This window comes from Saimiri boliviensis, chromosome 8, assembly GCF_048565385.1.
Source record: "Saimiri boliviensis isolate mSaiBol1 chromosome 8, mSaiBol1.pri, whole genome shotgun sequence".
Lineage (NCBI taxonomy): Eukaryota > Metazoa > Chordata > Mammalia > Primates > Cebidae > Saimiri > Saimiri boliviensis.
In genome coordinates this window covers 48,882,827-48,906,026 of record NC_133456.1, presented here as the reverse complement: position 1 = coordinate 48,906,026, position 23,200 = coordinate 48,882,827, and the positions used below count along the sequence as shown (strand labels likewise).

The window sequence follows — 23,200 nt, the reverse complement described above, 5'->3', positions numbered from 1 at the left end:
TATCGAGTGGATTAAATGAGATGGACTGTAAATTGGATATAATTTCATCTTCTAAAGAAAGGATATAAGATAGTAAATGCCAAATGGCTGGCATCGTGCCTGGCACTCCTGAATGCTGATTGTTGATGACAGACACGATCAGTGTGGCCAATCAGTGAGGTCCCCAAAGATCAAGTGCCACCTTGGGCCCCTTACTGGTGTCTGAGGTATGGCAGATGGGTCTTCGGGACACTGGATCATGTCTGTGGAGCAGAGAGGTACAGGACCTCTGAGTCAGAGCAGAGGCTGGTCTGGACAGTGACCATGGGCCAACCAAAGAGAGCTTGGCCAACAGTTGGCCTTGGAGGTACCAAGGCTGGTACCAACGCTGGAAACAGGTGGCAAAAGGGAGGTGGTACTGTGTGGCTGAGACCCCAGCCCCCAGTTCAAGATTCCCTGGCCCCTTTAGACACAGCCTCGGACAGAGGCCATCCAGTACCCTGGACAGCTCCAGGAGTCTCTGGATTTCAGGGGCACAAGTTTTGTGGGCTGAGACCTGGGTTGGGTCTTGGTTGTGCACACATGGGCAAGCCACCTCATCTCCCTGAGTCTCAACACCCTCACCTGTAGACTGGAGGGAATACCCACCCTTCAGGACTGTTGTGATGAGTGAATGAGAAAGCAGAGAGGCAGAGAAACAGATGGCCAAGGTCTGAAGTCAGACCACCTGCATTCATATATCCCAGCCCCACACTATGTGACTTCAGAGAAATAGCTTCACCCTTCTGAGCCTCAGTTTTCTCTCATCTGCAATGTTAATAGACCCGGCTTCATATGATTCTGAAGATTAAATGAAACAGAACATGAAGCACACAATTAACATGAGTTTTTGTTTTAAAAGAAACTTATCACCAGACACAGAATAGATCCTTAAAATGGCCAGTTTCTTGTATCTCCCAAAACCCCGGAGTGAGCTTGGCACCTCCCACCTTTAGACCTGATTGGCCCACTCACCTCTGATTGTTACAGACACTCCACAAAGCCAGAGAAAGCAATCTCGTGGAGTTCCACAGGCCTCCGCCTTAGAGAAGACCCTGCCTCTCAGTTCCACAGGCCTTTGCCCAGCAAAGACCCTGCCTCTCAGTGCCACCCACCCCATGCTACTTGGGACATGCATTAAAGTACCAGCATACACCTCCACCAGCCTCTGTTATGAGCTACACTCTATCTCACTCGCTCGCTCGCTCTCACTCTCTTGTCTGTATCAGCTGATTAACTTCACAAACCTATGAAGAAAGTACTCTGGTTATCCCCATTTTACAGATGAGGAAACTGAGTTTCTGCGAGGTTAGGTAACTAAATAATGGGGTCACACAGCTGTTAAACGGTGGCAATGGGATCTAATCTCAGGTATGGCACCTCAGAATCCCACGCCTGCTAGTAGCATCAACGAGGCCAGCGGCCAAAGGGGAAGAGTAGGTGGGAGACCAACCGAGGCTGAAATCAGGACACTGTGTTCTCGCCTTGGCTCTGGAACCCCGTGGCTAGGAGTCCTCACTGCAGACGCTCACCCGCACCCTGCCTGCTACCTGGGCGCGGGCACCTGCCCTGGTTCCTGTCCCCCTTCTTCCCCCTTCTTCCCCCTTCTTCCCCCGGCAGCAGCGGTGTCTCTCCCTCCCCCTGCCCCTCCAGCAGCTCCCCCCCCTCCCGCCTGCCCACGCCGCCGCGGTAACCTGACCCTCGGCGGGGTTTGGGCCTTGGGGCCGCATCACTGTCGCGGAGGCGCTTAGGCTCGGGACTACGCTCCTGCAGTGCGCTCCCGGCCCGCAGTGCTGGTTCCGCAGTAGGACGCACAGAGGCATGGCGCAGAGGCTGAGCGAATGGGCCCGGGGGCCCTCCGATGCCACCGGGCTCTACAGAGCCGTGCTCCTCAGGTCAGGTAAGTGGGAGCAACGCCACCTTCGCCGCGGGAAGAGCGCGAGGAGGGCTCGCGGGCGCACGGCTCTCAGCCCCTGGCAGGTCCGCCGCTGGGCGCCTCTGCTTCGTTGCTCTGCTTCTTTCCTAACCTTCCGTCATTCTGTTTGCTTGTTTGTTTGTTTGTTTGTTTGTGACAAGGTCCCATTCTTTCTCCCAGGCTGGAGTGCAGTGGTGCAATCATAGCTCGCTGCAGCCTCCAACTCCTGGGCTCAAGCAATCCTCCTGCTTCAGCCTCCCGAGTAGCTGGGACCACAGGTGGGCGCCACCATACCTGGCTAATTTTTTTTTATTTTTTGTAGAGAAAAGATTTCCCTAATGTTGTCCAGGCTAATCTCTAACTCCTGGGCTCAAGCGATCCTCCCGTCAGTCTTTTTAATTACTTTTCTTTTTTTTTTCTTTCTTCCTTCCTCCTTTCTGCCTTTCTTCCTTTCCTTTTCTCCTTCCCTCTTCCTGCATTCATCCTTTTGGGGATCTTTGATACACATTGCTGTCTTCCTATGTGTGAGAACACGCGCACACAGTTTCTCACTACAGAAGTCCTGCGCGGTTCCATCTCCTGGCTGATCTCCTAAACAGAGACACACAAGTGCGCGAAGGTGGCTGTAGGCGCGGGAGGTTTGGGCCAGGAGAGAGGAAAGTGGGCACGACCCTAGCAGGCAATGGGGCGTGAAGAAGCAGGAGCCGGCGGCGTGGCTGAGGGAGGGCCGCTGTCCGGTGGGGCGTGACACAGGGTGGGGAGGGAAGGAATGGCAGAGCTACGACAGCGACCGCCTTTCTGTACGTGTCTGTGCAGCGATTTGGAAAGAAAGTTCGTGGTTTTATTTGTTAAGGTTGAGGGGGTGGGTGGCAGGCGCTTTTTCTCTTCCATCTTTTTGTTTGCGGTAAGCGGGTGTTGCTTTCCTTCTCAAAACAATAGGAGGCCTTTTTATTTAGAAAAATTAAGTTAATGTAATATATGACCAGTGTCCAAATAATTTGGATAATTCAGGAATCAGGGGAGAAAGAGAGAAAGCAAAGCCTCTGTAAGCTTTTGGGGTATTTCCTTCCGGACTCTCCTTGGAGACAGACGTTTGGAAGGAGGTGAAACTTGATCTCGTGCTGGGGTCCCTGCCCGGAGGGGGTCCGTGATTACAAAGCATCAAGGGACTTGGGCTCACGGGCCAGTTATCCTCTGCCTTGGACGAGAAGCTCGCCCCACCCGTGGGCCTGCCCGCGGACCCCTGGAGCCGAAAGCGTGAGGCAAACCAGCTCCGCGTCTACAGTGGCAGTGCGTGTCCCGGTGCCTGTCCCCGCGCCCGCCCGGCCCGCTCTGGAACCGCTCGCCTGTCACTTAGGCCCCGCCTCTGGGAGACCCCTTCACCCAGTTACGGGAATCACAGTTCTCCAAGTCCCACAACAAGAACTGGCCCAAACTTCCGGACTAACGGCGCCTTCCTAAAGGAAAGGAGAGTCTCAAATCTGGCTGAGGTGGGGCAGGCAGAGAGGGAGAAGCTCTTTGGGAGGCCAAGGCGGGCAGATCACTTGAGGTCAGGCATTGGAGACCAGCCTGGCCAACATGGCGAAACCCTGTCTCTACTAAAAATACAAAAATTAGCTGGGCATGATGACCAGAGCCTACAATCTCAGCTACTCAGAAGGCTGAGGTTGGAGAGTCACCTGAACCCGGGAGGCGGAGGTTGCAGTGAGCCGAGATTGTGCAACTGTACTCCAACCTGGACAACAGAGCAAGACTTTGTCTCCAAATAATAGTAATAATATAATGTGGTGGCATGTACCTATAGTTCCAGCTACTTGGGAGGCTAAGGCAGGAGAATCACTTGAACCCAGTAGGTGGAGGTTGCAGTGAGCCAAGATCACACCACTGCCCTCCAGCCTGGCAACAGAGTAAGACTCCGTCTCAAAAACCAAAACAAACCCAAAAAAAAAAAAATCTTGAATGCTCTTAAAACAAGTTGTCAGTATAATGGCTACCACTTACAGCAGCAGGCACTATGCACACTATGTGAAGGGTATCTTCTTTCTTCCTCAAAAACTCACCTGTCCCATTTTAGGGAAGAGGATACAGAAAGTTGAAGGTCACCCAGTTGTCCAGTAATGGAGCCAGAATTAGGGTCTGGTTTGTTGCCAGAGTCCATGATCTTAATCCCAGCACTGGAAGAGTCACCCCTGTGGAATAACGCCTGTTTGGCCATGCCTAGAAGGCAATACAGTCCTGTAGTTCAAGTCCATCTGAGGGGCATTACCTGCATCCTAGCTGGAGCTCAGGTCATGTTCCTGGAAGGGAGGAAAGCATCTCTCTCTGCCCGGTTGGCAAAAGGGCACCTCCCCAGGTGCCTGTGGGCATCAGCAACCATACTCCTCTGCAGCCAGAGGGGAAGACACAGCCTCCATCCCTGCCTCTGCCAGGGAGGGCTGCCAGATAAAATACAGGGCACTCAGTTCCATCTGAATCTCAGAGAAACAACAAACCACATTTTAGTGCAAGCATGTTCCAAATATTTCATGAAATATACTAAAAAGTTACTTGGCACTCATTAGAAATGAAAGTGTAACTTAGATGTGTAGCGTTTGTATTTGGTACGTCTGGCAACTATGCTGCTGGGAATCACGAATGTGTTTGATTCGACAGCTATGGTCTGCGCGGGTTCTGTGCACGCGTGCATGCACACACAGGCACACAGCACACATGCTCTCTCCCACATCCTCTCCCCATCTGTGCTTCTTGTCTGACTACAAGGGAATTGAAACATACTGGGAGTGGGGGCACCCCAGGGTCCTTCTGCAGCTAAGAGACCAAATTAACCATGCCTAATTGCAGCTGGGTGGAGAGCCAGCTTTTGAAATAAGACTCTAGGTTCTTCCCCACCCCCTCACACTTTCCTGTTTTCACGCTTGAAATCCCTCAACTGGGTAAATTCTTCCCGGTTCAAACTTATAAAGGCGACTCTCATTCCTTTTATAATCTCTCCACGGATCCCATGACAGATTCTTTCTGCCAGTACAGCTTCTTCTCCCCTCGAGTCCTTTCAGCCGAGCATGTTTGAGGGGCAGGGGGGTACGGTTTGACCCTAGGGCTGTTTTGTGGGTGGCTGCTCAGAAACCCCACTGAGGCCTTGAAAAGGGGCCTTGGAGATTTAGACTGAATACAGGGCCGAGGAGGAAGTTTTGAGTTGCCATGGAAACTCCTTGTTTGATGTTTTCAGGCCAGATAAGCTGTTCGAGGTGCCCATCGGCTTGGAGAAAGGGGGCACAAATGAACGAAAGGCTGTTTGGGGAGGTTATTTTCCGCACCCTGCAGCCCAGCCCACTACAGATGCAGGAGAACTCTCCAGCTCCCTGGCAGGACTGCCTCCCCTGGTCTTCCCTGTCCCCTTCCTCTGCGTTCCTCTGTTTCCCAAGAAATCAGAGTTTAAAAGGGACAGATGGAAAACAGGGAGCGGTGTGCCTGGCCTCTGTGCTTCCCCTTCAATGCCTCAGGTCACCAGGGGGCTGAGCAAGTATGCAGATCCCCAGGCCCCTGGCCTCCCAGAGTCCTTCCTTTTAGAAGAATTGGAAGACCTCCAGGGAAAGCCACACAGAAGGAGGCAGGAGGCAGTGACTGGGCCTTGAATTCTGCAATTACCTGGAGTAAACACCTCAAAGGCTGGTTTGTTGAGAGGGCCTCTGTTTTCCCATATTCAAACGGATGTAACTGAGCCAGATGTGATTCCTAACTACAGGTGGTTGGGAAAGGTTGCTCTTTCTCACATTTTTAATTCTTAGAATCTTTTTCTGATAACAAAAGCAATATATGCTTGGGCCTTTTTTTTTTAAGCTACAAACATTACAGAAATATAGTAGCAAGGGCCTGTAATTTTACACTATAGAACAATGGTCCTCAAACTCTTTAATATAATTGAACCCCCAGAGGAGTATGTTAAAAATCCAAATTCCACGGCAGCTCATGCCTGTGATCCTAGCATTTTGGGAGGCTGAAGCAGGAAGAACACTTGAGGCCAGGAGTTCGAGACCAGCATGGGAAATGTTGTGAGATCTCATTTCTACAAAAAATAAAAAATTACCTGGGCCTGGTGGCACATGCCTGTAGTCTCAGCTACTTGGAACACTGAGGTGGGAGGCTTGCTTAATGCCAGGAGGTCAAGGCTGCAGTGAGCTGAGATGGCACCACTGCACTTAGCCTAGGTGACAGAGTAACACCCTGTCTCAAAAAAACAACAATAAAAAAAATCCAGATTTTTCGGTTCCTCCCCCAGAGGTTCTGAGGAGCTATGTAAGAGCATGTCCCAGTAATTCCATTTTTAGCACTCATTTCAAATGACATCTAGTAATAATATTTGAGTTACATTGATCTATAGTTGACCCCTGCTAATACATTAGTGTATTTGCCTCCACACTGGCTCTTTTTGTATATACCAACTTTTTTATCTTGAAAAACAAAAGAGATCCTACTACATATGATTTCTCATTAATTATGTAGGAGACATCTTTTTCAGGTCGATCCATAGACATGTTTATTGGCTGCATCTCATCCTGGGGTGTGGAATTATCTCTTACTGATGGAGTGTGGCCTGGGAAAGGGCGGTTCTTGACTTCTGATCTCATGTGTAGTTGCACCTGCACATGAGCACACAGCAAGACGGTCCTGTAACAAGCTCAGCACTATCAAGGTTTCCGGTGTCTTCAGGTTAACAGTAGTTATCAAGCCTCTCAGTACTGGGACGAGAAGATAGGTAGGTCCCTGCCCTGGGGCTAGCAGTCTGATGGGTTTGTATTCAAGTTGGACTGTGAGAAGAGTTTTTGTGGGAGAAGTATAGTGACTCCCCAGTTCCCCGGGGAAAATGATGCCCAACATCTGAGGACGCCTGCCCAGTTCTCGCTGGCTGTCAGGTGCGTGTTCCTCTGGAGTGCGCCGGGTGACAGGCTTCTGTCTTCTCCAGGGATGAGCAGGGACTGTCAGAAGCTCCCCAGCTCCAGGATACTTCTTACTCCCCAACTGTTAGAAAGCACTGGGGGCCAGGTACAGTGGCTCACACCAGTAATCCCAGCACTTTTCGGAGGCCAAGGCAGGCTGATCACCTGAGGTCAAGAGTTTGAGAACAGCCTGACCAGCATGCTGAAACCCTATCTCTACTAAAAGTACAAAAATTAGCCAGATGTAGCAGTGGGCGCCTGTAATCCTAGTGGAGGTTGCAGTGAGCCAAGATTGCACCACTGCACTCCAGCCTGGATGACAGAGCAAGACTTAAAAAAAAGTCTTTCTTAAAAAAAAAAAAAAAAAGGGTAGAAGAAGGCACCGGGATTGGTTCAGCTGAGCCACCATAGATCCTAGGAAATACTCAAAATACTTCTTTGCAGAGGAGGACAACATGTGTAAAGAACCAGGTCAGCAAAGAGTGGCTTGACAAGAATCTAACTGTCCTCTTCCGCCGTGAGTTTGGGGAAGTTAGGCAGAGCAGGATGGGAGGCTGAGGGGGCTACCATTCAAAATAACTCAAGAAATGCAGAATTGGGGAAGAAGAAACAAAAAGGACCACAGGTTGTTTCCAAACCTTGTTTTATACCTGAGAATTTGAGGCCCTATAAGTTTAAGTGGTTCCAGAATGGCCAGGTTGGCCAAGGCTCCCTGGACATGCCTGCCCTGCCCCTCCTGCTCCATCTCTGACTTCCACCTCCCTCGCTCCCAAGACAGCACCCAGCCTGCCTTTCCATCACACCAAGATCACACCTGGCCTGGGCCTTCCCACTGTCTCTTCCTGTCCCCCAAAGGCTCTCCCATGGGTACAGACTTCACACAACTGCCCCCTTGTGATTTAGCCACCCTAAAACATCACCCTTCAGTGTCCGCTCCCTTTCACCTCACCCAGACTTGGCTCACCATGGCATTCCTCACTGCCTGTCATCATCCTCTATGTCCCCTTCACTGAGTGCCCCCCCGAAGGTAAGTTCCCTGACGGCAGGGATATTACCTGTGTCATTCACGTGGTATCCCCAGCACTTGGAACAGTGCCAGGAACACAGTAGGAACTAAATAAATGTTTCTTAAATGAACAAATAATATAGGCCGAAGAAGACACAAGGTTACATTGTTAATGCCTCCATGCACCTGTGACGTGTGTCCTAGGCCTCATCACATTCCAGTCAACCAAGAGCGTAAAGCTGGAGTGGAGGTCCAGTCTAACTGGTAGACTCAGCTTCCTCACTGGGGTCTGAGATGATACTGAACAACAGAAAACACTTCCGGCTTTTCAAGCGAAAGCTGATTCTGAAATTAGGAGAATGCCTCCATTATCTACAAGCACCCAGGTGGGCCAAAAAGATCTACACACATTTTTTACCTTTTTTGTTTCTTTTTTAGTTTTTTGGGGGTTTTTTGAGACAGTGTCTTAATGCCCAGGCTGGAGTGCAGTGGCCCGATCTTGGCTCACTGCAACCTCTGCCTCCCCAGTTCAAGCAATGCTCCTGCCTCAGCCTCCCGAGTAGCTGGAATTACCGGTGTGTGCCACCATAACCAGCTAATTTTTGTATTTTTAGTAGAGACAGGGTTTCACCGTGTTGGCCAGGCTGGCCTCAAACTCCTGACCTCAAATGGTCCACCCACCTCAGCCTCCCAAAGTGTTGGGATTACAGGCGTGAGCCACCACGGCCAGCCTACTTTTATGTTTTACATTCCCACGTTCATTCATTAAGCTACTACTTATGGAACCCATATTCTGCCAGGCAAAATGTGCCATGCTGAGCTCTCAACATGTGCCAAGAGAGACACAGAGTCCAGGTCTCTCTTGCAGAAAAGTCCTATATGTTGAGCTTTGACTGTATGCTTCACTAATGTCACCTCATCCATGTCACCTCTCAACCACCCCGGTATGCTCCACATTTGACAAACACAGAAGCCAAGATGCAGAGACACTGAGTGCCCACCGAAGAGACACATTTGACAAACACAGAAGCCAAGATGCTGGAGCTAGGGCTGACACACGAGCCTGATGAGACCCAGACACGATGCCTCCACTCTCCCACGCTCTTCTGTTGGCCCCTCTGTGAAGTTCCAGTGAAATTCAGGGTATCCGGAAAACACTGTATACGGAGTTTCTGACCCATTCATGGATAATGAAGAACTGACCCAATGCTAAGCAATTTCTCCTCCCTTTACACCCCACCCTTTCCCCTCACCAGAGCCATTTTCACCTAAAGAATCCACATCACTGCAGCAGGAAGCTTGGCTTCCCCACCCATGGGGAAGTGCTGGAATCCACTCTTGCCCAACCCTCCCATAAGAAACAAGGGAAGTTCCTCTACGTGAGCCGCCTTGCTCTGAACAAAGCTTGGCATGTTTCTTATTCCTCATCAATCTGACAAAATAGGTATTTATTTGTGCCTCTCAAGCGTGTGGCTTGGACATGATGTTCCGCACCGTGGAAGTGGCCGTGCACCAAGTGAAATATTCGTTACTATAGTAACAGTTCCTTTTTATTGATACCAGAATAAACAGGAATGCAAAGGCTGTCTCACTTGTTGGCACATTTCAGCTGCCTCCCGTTCCCAGGAGTTTAAGAACCGCCCTCTAGAGGCAGCTCTCCCTGCTAGTCCGGGACTTCCCGGTGGAGTGAAGAGCCCCGCAACACGCTCCTGACTTCCCTTCCCAAGGACTCGACCTGAGAAGTAAGACCATCTCTGTTCTGTTTCACCTGCTGTCGAGAGGGGTGCTGTTTGGGAGGAGGTGGAAGGGAAGGAGGGCAGACCCCGTGCACTGAAGTGGGCTGTCAGAGGAGCTGAGTGCTTTGAGTTTAGGCACCCGGGCTATGTCTCTGCATCCGTAAAATGATACGGGAGATACCTCCTGGCACCCTGGGTTTCGGAAAAGGGTAGGAGACAAAGAAGAGAGCCCTCAGACACAACCCCACATTCTTGTTGATCTTTTTCTGCTGCAAACTTAGATGAATCTGAATTAATGCATGATATAGCCTCACCTAAGTCAATTATCACACAGTATGGGGGATTAATTCTCTGCATAACCAGCAGAACACAGGTTTCAGCATCAGAGCTTGGCTCAGATTCAAACTCTTTCATTCACTGGTTGTGTGATTTGGGGAAATCAGATGACTTCCCGGAACCTTAATTTCCTCAACTGTAGAAAGAGGGTAATGACAGTACCCACCTCCTCAGTCTGTCATCCGACTTTCATATTTCATGAGATCTGGCTGCTAGGTGCTTAGCACTGTGCACAGCACACAGCGTGTGTAGGTTAATGTGTGAAGGGCCTGCCCTTCTGGTGGATTTGGCTTTAGCACTTTGTAATACAAGGCAAGTCTGAGATTGGGCCGGAAATCAAGAGCTATAGGATTGGGTATGTCACTTTGTGAAACTGCTACCAAACCCGGGTGGCTTCAGGCTTTGAGGCAGCCCCCACACCTGTGTCTCTGGGTGGCTTAGATCCTGAGTGGCCCTCTTAGCTCTGTTGGTGGTAAGTACCCGCTGGAATTTTCTCTGCAGAAGCATCTGCCAGGTGAAGTGGCTGGCATCACACCACTAATGAGCCAGCAGGGATTCCAGTTCTGCAGGGGCTTGTTCCAGATCAACTGAACAATGCTGTCTGCTAACCTTGCTAAGGACCTTCCATGTCTAGCCCTGGACTCTGCTATTTAATTGGTTCAAAATCCTAAATGCCCACCCAACATTCTCCTTCCGAGGTAGGAAATTACAGCAGACCCAAGGCAAAATGTTCAGGAAGTCAGCCTTGAGTCATTGCCTCCAAATGGACAAGCAGCTCTGCTGGGGGCTTCCGGGCATCGACCAGAGGCTGCTGGGAGATCTGGAGGTGGCTCCCAGATACGCTGTTGTTTGACTGCAGGCCAGTGAAATACAAATAGGCACTTTCCCCATGGAGAGGAAAAAAGCCAGAAGGATCAGGAAATCCAGGGACCATGCTTGTCACTTTTACTGAATGCCTCTTTTTTCTTTGCCAGTCGTTATTTTGAAAGCCTCTCTTCTTTTTTGACCCGCCATCCCATTATATGCTGAACCAAGAGGGTTCTGAATGTGTTCTGAACCCAGCAGCTTGAACAGTAATGAGGAAGGAGGAAGTGGGGCCAGAAGACGGAAGGCCACCAGCTGGTCCTCTCCTAAACAGAGACCAGCCTGAGGCCAGATAGGCCTGTGGATTCTAGCTTAAGCCCAAAGCTGCTAGGGCCAGGCTGGGGCTCCCCAGCAAGAGTTTGTATTTCACAAAAGGCTAGGAGTCCTCAAGTTCAAAGTCCTCCATGTTCTCATCTATAAAATGGGCTCCCACAGCCTCTTCATTGGGGTTTCTTGACTATCCAGAGAGAGAAAATGACATAACCCTGCTTTGTCAACTAAACGACATTTTGCACTTTGAATACAGTAGAGTGGCAGAAAGAGCACTGGATTTGGAATCCAAAGGTCCTGGCTTTGCTGCTTACTCTCTGTGTACCTTGAGACAAGTAGCTTGGCCTCTCTGAGCCTTGGTTTTCTCATCTACAAAACGGGGTATCACTGGCTGCCTCTGAGGGTGATTTTGAGATCCAGATCAAATCTGGAGTGGTGGCCACAAGGTTTCTTCAGGACAGAAGTACCATGGTTTGTCTTCAGTGGGCATCACTCTGCCAGGCGCTGGGCTAAGTCATCATGCACATTATATCACTTGATCTTCCAAACTGCCCATGAATAGGCTGTTATCCTTGCTGTATAGAGGCTCAGAGGGGTTAAGCTACTTGGCCAAGGTAACACAGCTGGGAAAGATTGCCATCATGAATAAAACCCAGTCTGCCTCCACTAAACCATCTGCTTTAACCATTGCTTTACTGGTTCCTGTGTCATTTGCTACTACTGATGCCATCAAAGACAGAAACAGAGCTACCAGGACAGGGGAGAGGCAAGTGGAAGGGACATTAAGGCCTTAGACAGCCTGGGGTCCCACGGCTGTGGTCAAGATGAACAGGGCCCCAAGACTCCATCCGTGCAGCTCCCGTTCTGTCTCTCCTTACTCTCTCCTGGGGGGTAAGGGCACCAGTGGATGGGAGCACCAGTGTTTCGTTTCAAAGCTGCCACCCTGCATTAGCCATGCATACCCCAGTGGCCTGGCAATCTCACCCTGGGAGCAGCAGTGATCCCAGCTGAGCCTTGCTGGGTATGGGGCCAAGGTCCTGTGGCGCCTCTGGCAAGGAGCTGTGGGGCCTCTTGGGCCACAGAGGAACCAGGGAGGAACCAAGCAAGGGGCTCCCAATTTCTCTTCGGATTCCTTATTATCCCCACCCCAGGAAAAACATCAGGCCCATAGTCTGCATATTAAGTGAGAATTATTTGCCCGTCCTATAGTCATGCAAGACACTCAATTTAGCTCTCACCTACTGGTGGCCTCCACCCCATGCCCAGCACTTGAGCTCATCCAATCTTCACAGCATCACGATTCCACAGAGAAGAGTCCCAGAGGTTAAAGACTTGCCCAAGGTCACACAGCCGCTAAGAACTATGACCTTAATCAGATCTGCTCACCATAACCAGGCCAGCTACAGTCAGCTGAGATCACTCAAAGCCGAGGCAAAGAAGTTTGTGTTTCAGGTTTTTTTTTTAACTCCATGATTTACAAAGTTGGCTGACTCTAGGAATCACCTGGGGAGCTTTAAACAATCCCCAAGGCCAAGCAGTGTCCCCAAGCCAATTAAATCAGAATCCCTGTGGTGGGACTCAGGCCTTGGAATTTTTGAAACTTCCTGTGGTGACGCTAACATGCAGCCACGTTGAGATCCACTGATTTAACCAGTGCAGTTTCTGCGGATGAAAAGGCTCCCTCCAGGACTAGGAATGGGATTTGTTAATAGTGATTGTTAATAGCCGCTGACAGGGTGGTCACCCTGCCATTCCAGGGGCACCATTCCCAGTTTAATCTATGGGAGTCGAGGACTTGGTGTTGTGATGTGCACAACCAGCCTGCTGTATGTGGCAGCCCCAGTAGCCAGCCACAAGCGCTCAGCTCTGTACTAGGCATTGGCCAGGCACCTTGCAAGTATCACCTCGTTTATGATGCCACAACTTCACAGAGGAGGATTCTACAGTAATGCCCATTTTGCAGAGGAGGAAACACCAGCTCAAAAGCAGCTGTCCCATCTCAACTCTGCTGTTCACTGGGAAACCGCCATAGAGAGTAAATGGGCATGGTGTGTCTCAGGGCTGTGGGATTTGGTCTAAAGACTGTAATTTCCAGGCTCTAGCTCCAGAGGGTAGGGAGGCAGGGACAGAGCTGACATTCAAATCCAGGTCTGAGTGGCTCCAGCCTCCTTATCCGTCTGTCTCCTCCTGCATTTCTTTAACAGCCATGAAGAATACGAACGAGCCACTTAACTTTCTCCTTCCTGCTTGGCCTGCTCCTCCCTCTCCCTGCCAGCTCTTTTCCTGGGTGTTCACTTTTTTCTTTCCAGAGAGGACCTGTCTCATGCCCACTTCCCCTCTTGGCCCTCCATGGCCACTCCCCTGATGGAGCCCAGAGTCTTGGATCTCTTGGGATGCCCAGCAGCCTTGGGAACAACCCCAGACCTCTGCCTTAGGAGGCCCAGCTGACCACCCAAGACAGCCTGGATTTTCTTGGCCTCACACCTGTGCTTTGTTGAGTAATCTCTTTTATAACAGGACCTGTGTGAGATTCTCCTCCCAGAGGCCTCAGTTGAATAATAGGAAAGCTGGCTCAGCTTTCTAACTCCTGCAGAGCCCCAGAAGCCCTCCCCACCCCACTCCTCGTAGGTGCATACGTGGATCTCACAGGGGTTGTTTGCTGGGGCTCAGCACCCTGAGTGGCAAAGGCAATGGTTTTCCTCCTGCAGCTCTGAGCTAAGGCACCAGCCACATCCTTCAGGGTTCGTGCCTCACCCAGCACACCAGCCTGGCCTCAGGGAAACACTATCATCCACAGCTCACCGCTAATTTAATTAATTCTTTTTAAAAAAAAAAAAAAAAGGCCTGGAGCAAACCATTGAGCCAGAGCTGGCATAAGATGGGACTTGGGGTGCAGAACTGGCTTCATAATTGACAGGGCCCAGTGCAAGGTAAAAAAGGAGGGTCACTTGTTCAAATTGCATTTGGAATTTCAAGACAGTGACAACAGGTCAAACCAAACAGGGCTCCTCTTTCAAGGATGACCCTATGCGACTGAGCCCCACTGCCTGGCCCTGGGGCAGCCAACCCACTTGCTGGCTGGCATGGGGTGAAGGGCTCAGCCAGGCCAATCAGAGATTTTTTTCCCTGGAATTTAACAGGAGAGAGAGATAGAGACCACCCACTGGAAGTGAGGGAAACCGAAGTCATAAAACATCCCAAGGCCTCTGACAGTTTCCCCACACGGCAGCCTGAATGACCTTTTTAAAAGTGAATCAGGCAAGCCTTTCCCCGACTTGAACCCACCCGTCCACCCTCACTCCAGACGCCTCCCCGTCACTCAGCTCACACCACTCCAGCACACTGTGTCTTTTTGTTCCCCGAACAGACCCAGCTTGTTCAAGGTACATGAGTCACACATGCTGTTCCCTAGGCCCCAAATGGCCTCCCTCCTCATCTTAACTGTCAGATCGTCACGTCACCTCCTCAGAGAGGCCCTCCCCGAACCTGGCTGGCAGCGGGTCCCTCCTTAGTCCCTACGGGAGCCTGGAGCCGTTTGTGGTCTGTTTTCATTGGCTGGCGTGTGTGCTGACTGTCGGCCTCCCTAGCAGAGTGTGGGTTCTGTGAGCGCCGGGACCTGGCTTGTTCAGTTCTGTGTCCAGTGTCTACCACAGTGCCAGGAAGATCACAGGAACTCGAACACCTGTGGAATGCATGACTAATTTTATTAAATTATGCACTTTCTCAGTGATCATTCCCATTACGCAGGAGCGCCTGATGTTATGTACTTAATTTGTATCTGGCCACAATTGTCGAACGCCCTCAATTCCAGATGCTTTTCTGTTCATCCTTTTGGGAATTCTGGGTATATCGCTATATCCATGCAAATATTAAGGCTGCCTTCTCCTTTTCTAAAGTTATCCAACTTATTCTATTTCCTGCTTTATTGCTCTGGCAAGAGACAGTGAGTTCGTTTAACGATGGTGTGGCTGATGAAAAGCGAGCAGCTCTGGAAGATTTAGGGGGCACAGAGGGACTAAGAGCAGGTGAATAGCCAGGGAGCCAAGGTCGTTATTAAAGTGCGGCATGAGCTGAATAGGAGAGCTGAGGTCACAGGAAGGAAACAGCATAGCTGAGAATTACTCAGTCCAAGGATGGGCGACACTTGACAACAGGAGTAGGCAGCAAAGAGGGAAGATTCCAAAGCTCCAATCTGAATCTGGGCGTCCTAATACACTGGTACCCAGGCAGCTTGATCCCACGGACAAGAACATATCAAGTGCTCATTTAAAAATAACTGCAAATACTGATCATTTTTAGGGACCAAAAAATTATGAAGGATATAACCTGAAAGCAAACAGCCATATGAAAAAGATGAGAAAAATGTTAATTAGAATTCTCATTTTAGAAATGGTCCTGAGAATGTGAATTAACATGTCTGTGCTCTGACACTTCATCTGGCTACATCCAAAATACCTTATAATCACCTCTTTCTCCAGATTACACAGCACCTTTACGTATGTGGTCTTACTTGCTCCTCCTAACAGCAGCCTGCCAGGGGTCATCATAGAAAAGCCAAACATGGGTCTGGGGGCCGCCATTGCAAAGTACAATCTCCCGTTTGACACCTACATTCCCAACCTGTCACCTTGCAATGTGCACCCCGCCAAACCCCTCCTTTGTATTTCCCGACCCCAAAAAGCTGTTTGCCGCTTCCAGGTTTTCACACATCCCCAATCATCCACGAAACTGCATTCGGGCAGGGAATGGTTCTCACCCCCTTCCTAGTGTGGGGGCGGAAATGAGTCTGTCCACAGGCAACATGGTGGCCCTTGAGAGGGGGCTGATGCCTGGTGTTCCAAGTGGGGACACACGTTCCCAGTGGTCACATGAAAACCACATGCTGCAAGGCACTGGTTCCCCAAGACCAAAGAACACTTCAAAAGTTGTATTGAAGAAAATTGTGTGAAAGTTGTGTGAAGAAAATCACCAACAAATGTGTATTGATCACCTACAGCATTCCAGACCAGACACTGCCAGCTGTCAGGAACTGGCATATGATAGGAACGCAAAGCCAGACTCATGAAGAGGGCAGAGCTACTGTCTACATTTTCACTAAAATCACTGTAAGCAGCTTACGGCTAGGCAGTGTCTATACCTTTTAGGCCTTTTTTTTTTTTTTTAATCAGTCTCTTTCTCTGTCTGTCTGTCTGTCTGTCTCTCTCTCTCTCTCTCTCTCTCTCTCTCTCTCTGTCTCTCTCTCTCTCTCTGTACTTGTTCTTGGGCATTTCAAGGATAAGGAGCCAGTTTGCAGAAGAGGTAGCCCTTGTGTCTGAATTTTAAGTAAACTGACAGATTTGAAACTGCTGTGGTAGAATTGGGGCCATTGAGTGGCCAGACGTTTGACAACTATGCCTTTGCCATTAGGAACAGCAGTCTCTGAATTTCATCCTCTCCTCTTTGATGTGAAGAAAATGAAAAGCTGAACAGTTCCGCAAGAGAATTTGGAACTGTGCTAGAGAGTTAGACAATAAAGGGTAATACTTTCTTTTTATCACTGCATTCATCCAAATTGTTTTTAACAAGTACATATGAGTCTTTTTAAATACATTTTTTCTTTTCTGTTAAAGCACATTGAAAAACAGAAACTCAAACATAAGTCCATGTATAGTGGGGGAAAACTGTGGTTTGCAAAGTCAGGCCAAAAGTTCGTGTGTGTCAGCCCGTACCTTGAGGCCCATTATCACTTGACTTCCATACTCCAGACACATCAAAAACAGCATCTCCAATTCTGACAGCACTGGGCATGCATTCTGTCATGGTTTCCGTTTTTATAAGTGAAGAAACTAAGGCTCAGAAAGTCAGGTAGCTTGCCCAGGTATGCACAGTAGCAAGTGGCCAAGGTCCATGTGACATGAAAACCTTCTCCTTCAACTGTGCCCCACGGGGCAGAGTGGGATGAGAGGCTCAGCTCCGAGCAACTCCTCTGCCCATCTCTACAGCTTCCATGTACTCGGAGATCCAGAGGGAGCGGGCAGACATCGGGGGCCTGATGGCCCGGCCGGAATACAGAGAGTGGAATCCAGAGCTCATCAAGCCCAAGAAGCTGCTGAACCCCGTGAAGGCCTCTCGGAGTCACCAGGAGCTGCACCGGGAGCTGCTCATGAACCACAGAAGGTGGGGATGAGGCCCTGTGGCCCCGGCACGGCAAGCACCTGGTCCTGTGGGACTTGGGGAGGTGCCCCTGGAGGAAAGCAGGGCTGGTTGTCATCCTGGGGCTTCTGGAGACTGAGGAGGGCTGAGTGTGCCCTACATGATCACCAGCAAAACCTGTAATGGCCCCATCCCCAGCGGGCCCCTGGAAACCAGAGGGACCCAAAAAGCCCTGTTCTCTGGCCCAGCCACCCATTTCACGCCCACACTCCAGATACATTTACTGAGTACATACTATGTGTTGGGCGCGGAGTCCAGACCTGGGGGTGCAAGAATGAATGGGACCCAGTTCCTGTCCTAACAGGGACAGGTGCACAGCCAGGCAGTAGGATGGGTGCATTGGCCTGAGACCCCAGAGGAGGAACCCGCGAGGGTTCTAAAATGACTTCACAGGAACGGTGCTGCTTCAGCTATGACCTGAAGGGGGATTGGAGTCAGCCAGGCCGCGAGGTGGGTGTTGTGTGGCAGAGGGAACCGCATATGCAAATGAGCAGGAAACAGGAACTGCTCACTGTGCCTCGGGCTTTGATTGTGCGGTGCCTGCCAGGGCAGAGGATGGACTGAGGAAGGGTCTACAGCGAGGGCACAGGTCTGATCGCGCTTCAGAAAGGCCCTCCTGGTGAGGTGTAGGGATGGGGGAGCTCACAATACCGAAGTGGGCAGGAATATTGCCGAGGCCCAGGAGGGTGGCTGGCTCTTCCCTGGCAGTCCGTGGTGAGCATTGACAGAGACAGGCCAGAGGGGCATCTGGGAGGTGGCAGGGCTGGGATGGGGCAATTGATGGGACGTGAATTGGAGGAGAGGAAGGCTGAGCCCCCCACCTCCGGAGGACCGGGAAATACTCCTGCTCACCAGTAACAGCGTGAATGCAGCAGTGCTTTCAGAGCTCCCTCTGCTGGCTGTCTCCGGTATTAGAGCCGGTTGTGATTGCCATTCTTCTTGTCAGCTGTGACCGACATCCTCGCAGTTACTTTGAACACGGAGTGGCTTTTGTTTTTGTTTTCAATTAGCATTATAATATAAGCATTCTCTCTGAAGAGCTTTTAGGCTCATCCCTTTAATATCAAAAAACATCACCACAATCAAAAATAAAGGCTTAAAGATAAACCAGAGAAAGTATTTGCAATATAAATAAATTTTATTTTTAAAACTCGCATATACAGAAAAAAAAGAATATATTCAGGTCTCTTAAAATCCACAAAGAAAGATGAATCAAAAGTAATACAGTACAGCGAGACATGGTGGCTCACACCTGTAACCCCAACACTTTGGGAGGCCGAGGCAGGAGGATCACTTGATCCCAGGAGTTCAAGGCTGCAGTGAGCTATGATTGTGCCACTGCACTCCAGTCTGGGCAACAGAGCGAGTGCTTGTCTGTAAAAATAATTATACAGTTAATTCACAAAGGAAGAAATGCAAATGGCTGGTAAACATATCAAATGTTGTCCCATGTGACAAAGAAACAAATGAAAACCAGATATTATTTCATGCCTACCAGATTCTCGAATATAAAAAGATTGGCTGGTGACGGTGGGGAGAAACAGATGCTCCTGTCCACTGTTCACAGGAGGACACACTGGATAACGTTTCTCAGGCACAGGGAGATCCATATACCTAAAATATTTTAAAGGAGCCTGGCCCAGCAATTCTACCTTTAGAAACGTATCCTGAGAAAATAACCAGAAATAACATAAAACCTGGTCTCTGCAGTCAGACAGGCCAGGGTTCAAAGCCTCATTTGGCCCATCTTTAGCTGTGACTTGGACTGGTAACTTCAGGTCTAGAGGCCTCAGTTTTCGTCTCTGTAAAATGGGACAGTAACGGGTCCACCTCCAAGGCTACAGGGAGGTTGCACAAGGTAATAGTGGAGGGTGTGGTGTCACAGCAGGATGAAGCCCTGAGGCTGGGGGAGGCAGGAAGGTGATGGTCTCCTGACGGCTCCTCCCTCCCCACGCCAGGGGCCTTGGCGTGGACAGCAAGCCAGAGCTGCAGCGCGTCCTGGAGCACCGACGGCGGAACCAGCTCCTCAAGAAGAAGAAGGAGGAGCTGGAGGCCAAGCGACTGCAGTGCCCCCTTGAGCAGGAGCTGCTGAGACGGCAGCAGAGGCTGAACCAGGTGGGTGACAGGCACCCAGCGGGGGACCACGCAGCCTCCAGGGCGATCCCCTGACCCAGGGAGGAGCTCTGCTGTGGCCACAGCCAGTGAGAGGAAAGAGGGTCAGCAGACAGAGCACTGGACTATGAGTCCACCCCTGGCCTGAGTCCTCCCTCTGCCATTTGCTTTGCTGGGTCATTAGGGCAAGTGGCTTCCCCTCTCTGAACCTCAGCTTCCTCACTGGCCCAGTGTCCTGCATGCTAATTCTGATTTCATTCTCATAACTGTCTGACGAGCCAGGTGTCATTCCCACTTGAGAGATGGGGAACCTGAGGCCCAGAGGAGGTGAGTGATTAGAACCAGACTTCACAAGAACGCAGTCTCATGCTCTGTGCCCCAGCTACCAGGCTGGCAGCAAAGCCCATCCCCAGGCTGGTTCTGTTTCCCCACTGTATGGGCCCTCAGTCCCAACTCCATGGGTTTTCAGAGTAGGAATCCCCATAGCTCCACCCACCTCACTCCTCTGCTTCTCCTTCTTTCAGCTGGAAAAACCACCGGAGAAGGAAGAAGATCACGCCCCCGAGTTTATTAAAGTCAGGGAAAACCTGCGGAGAATTGCCACGCTGACCAGCGAAGAGAGAGCGCTGTAGGGCCGGCTGCTGGGGCTCGGGCCACCGCGCACCCCGGCCTGGACACCCTCCTCCAGCCCTTCTGCACCTGGCAGCCCTGGGCCCCAGGCCGTAGGACATCTGTGATGTTTCCACCTGCTTCTGTAGAAGTGTGTCGCCCCAGAGGGCCTGGCTCTCCCTGGGAGGCTGGGGCCCTAAGCTCCCAGGCTTTTCCTTCCAAGCACCCAAGCCGTCCTGCTCCAAGAGGGAAAGCTGCACCCCTCCCTGCAGGGGATTCGGAGCCTTGCACGGGAGGTTCTTCTGGCAGAATTGAGGAGGAAGAGGCAGCCCTCTGGCTTGACAAGCCTTCCGCTCTGCCCAGGCCTTCCCACCAGGGATCTCCGAGGCTCCCCGGGGCCCCGCTTCTCCACGCACCCTAGCTCCTAGGTCTCAGAGAACTCCCCCACCTGTAGTTTTACCTGCAGCCAGCAGAACTTAGCTTCAAGGGCACCTGCCTCTAAAGCCACTGAGGGGAGGAAGGGCAGGGCAGACGGCAGGTGGCCTTGTTGCACCCCGGCCGCGTGGGAGGGGCTAACACAGACGGCTGTTCAGGGTCTTCTCCCCTCACCATGCGTTCATCGTCCCCTCTGCACTGCGCCCAGCCCAGGCCTTCTAACCACACCCAGCCAGGGTGGCCGCCTTCCTGCACCTAGAAGTCTGCTTCACAAACTTGATAGTGCACAAAAATCACTGGGGGTCTTGTTAAAATACAGCTTCTAATTCAGTAGATCTGGGGCGGGGGCTGACATCCTGCATTTCTAACGAGCTCCCAGGTGAGGTGGAGGCTGCTGGTGTGAGGACCCTGCTGTGAGCAGCAGGGCCAGAGTGCCCAGGGCTGGTGTATATTAGAAATATTGGCCAGGCCTCGTGGCTCATGCCTGTAATCCCAGCACTTTGGGAGGCCGAGGTGGGCGGATTACCTGAGGTCGGGAGTTTGAGACCAGCCTGGCCAAGATGGTGAAACCTCGTCTCTAATAAAAATACAAAAATTAGTCGGGTGTGGTGGTGGGCGCCTGTAATCCCAGCTACTCTGGAGGCTGAGGCAGGAGAATCGCTTGAACCTGGGAGATGGAGGTTGCCGTGAGCTAAGACTGTGCCACCGCACTCCAGCCTGAGCAACAGAGGGAGACTCCATCTCAAAAACAAATAATACAAATAAATAAACATCACCCTTGAAGCCATCGCTGCCCCACACCTCCCGTGGACTGATGCCCCAGGAATTCCCACCTCTCAAACACACCTGGCCCCATCTCACCTCTGTAACCCAGGGATTCTTCATTATCCACCCCACCCAGACTCCCACCCCAGGGATTCCCCATGAAGACTTTGGCCTAGCAAATTGTGTTGGTCATGCAAGTGCTGTTTGCATCAGAGATGTGCGCGATTGCCAACCTGCACTTCTTCCCAGTGTGACCGCACTGCTATGATGCAATGCCAGCAAAAAAGAAAAAGATTTTTTTTTTTTTTACTTTTTCCTACAGTCTTATGGAAAGCAAATATACAATAATTTCCAATAGGCTTCTGGAATAGAAACAGTGGTTTAAAGACCCCATTGCTACATTTATGGACTGGCCCCTTTGAGTCTCCCAACCCCTACCTGGGCCAACTCCAGTGAAATCATCCATTTTTCTTCTTCAGAAGGCCTGTGTGATACCCACATATTTTAACCTTTTGCTGTTATCCCATTTTTAAAGATTTAGGGAATGAACCAGGCCTGTTTCTTTTCCCCTGAAATCCCTGCCTCTGGCTTCGTAAACCCATCATCTGAGGTGACAGAGCAGTGCTGGAATAGCATCTCCTTCCACTCCCCGAAAACTGCCACAAAGAGCGGCCACTGGCACGCGCTTCGATTCCTGGAGGCGAACGTGGGACTGTCAGGAGGAAAGGGATTGTCCTGGTCTTACTCATAGCTGGGTGATTTGAGGGGGACCGAAGTCATGCTTTTCCTGTGTGTGCTGCCAGCACAGGGCTGTACATGCAGAGATTCCACCTGTGTGCATGTGTACGAGTCAAGCTCCGAGAGGCTCCTGAACGTGACTGGCATGCTGAGAATGTGGTTACGCTGTTTAACACCTGCCAGGTGAGGGTTACGCTGAAGATGCACAATCCCTAAAATAAAGATCACCACTTCCCCCAAAGAAGCGGCCCTCGGGTCCATGTGTTGTTCAGACATGTGAAGAGAAGCAAGAGAGAGGGTCCCAGATGGACGAGGGCTCTCCAAGGGAATGCCTGGGGCTTCACCCAGTGGTCCCCAGAAGTGCTCCTTGGAGGCAACAAATCATTCCATGAAGCCCGAGAAGTAGATGGGACCTCAAGCGTCACGCCCTCCAGGGCAGCCGTGTAGACACCCTCGATTCCCGTCTCCAACTCTCCAGCCACTCCAATCGTGGAGGCTGTAAATTCAGATTCTCACTGTTCCAGTCTCCTTTGCAGCTTAGGATGACTATGTGATCAGCTATGGCCAATGAAATGGAAGAGGAAGTCTACAGGGTCTTCTGGGAAAGCTTTGCTTTTCTGATAAAAGACATAGGCAGACCTAACACCTCCCTGGCCCTCTTCTTCCTGCCTTGATTGAGGGTGTGATGCCTGGAGCCACAGCAGCCACCTTGCTACCATGAGAAAAAGGCCAAGAGAATCACAGAGTCATTGACCCTATCACTATTTCACCAAGCCAATGCCAGCAGCCATCCTTCTCCTCTTGTAAATAAAAGAAATCCTTCTTTGTTTAAACCATTGTTGGTCAGTCTCTGTTACTTGCAACCAAAATTATCCCTAACTGACACAGAAGGCCAGTCCCTGCCTGTCCAAAATTACCTGCAGGCTGGGCTAAAATTCCAGATTCAACTTTCCCAACAGAAGCCTATTGGATCAGGATCCCCAACTGCAGTGCCTGGGATCTGTTTTTCTCCACCTTCCCCATAAAGTCTGCCTGGCATGAGTCTGAAAACTGGTACTTGAACATCACTAGTGCACACATCATTCAACAAATATTGGTCAAGTACCCACTCTGTGCCAGGAAGCACGCCACGAGCTGGGGCACAGTGGAGAACAAAGATGCAGGGCCTACCCCTCATCCTGATGACTGCAGTGGCCTCTCCCAGCTGATCTCCCCTACTGGCCTTGTCCCGACAGCCTGTTCTCAACAGAGGAGCCAAAATCATCCTGTT

The 23,200-nt window shown here is 50.8% G+C and overlaps 1 protein-coding gene across 2 annotated transcripts in view; it reads left to right on the top strand.

Moving 5' to 3' along the window:
- FAM107A (family with sequence similarity 107 member A) overlaps positions 1-22,763 on the top strand; it is a 53,510-nt gene extending 30,747 nt beyond the window's left edge. The window contains exons 1-4 of one of the 2 annotated variants that reach the window (XM_010330942.3): positions 9,448-9,615; positions 17,061-17,235; positions 19,230-19,386; positions 19,908-22,763. In XM_010330942.3, coding sequence (XP_010329244.1) covers positions 17,066-17,235; positions 19,230-19,386; positions 19,908-20,015 — 435 coding nt within the window. In that variant the 5' untranslated portion in view covers positions 9,448-9,615; positions 17,061-17,065 and the 3' untranslated portion in view covers positions 20,016-22,763. Of the gene's footprint in view, positions 1-9,447; positions 9,616-17,060; positions 17,236-19,229; positions 19,387-19,907 lie in introns of those variants that run through there. The other variant, XM_010330941.3, reaches the window with a different exon arrangement.
- The last annotated feature ends 437 nt before the right edge of the window (positions 22,764-23,200 follow it).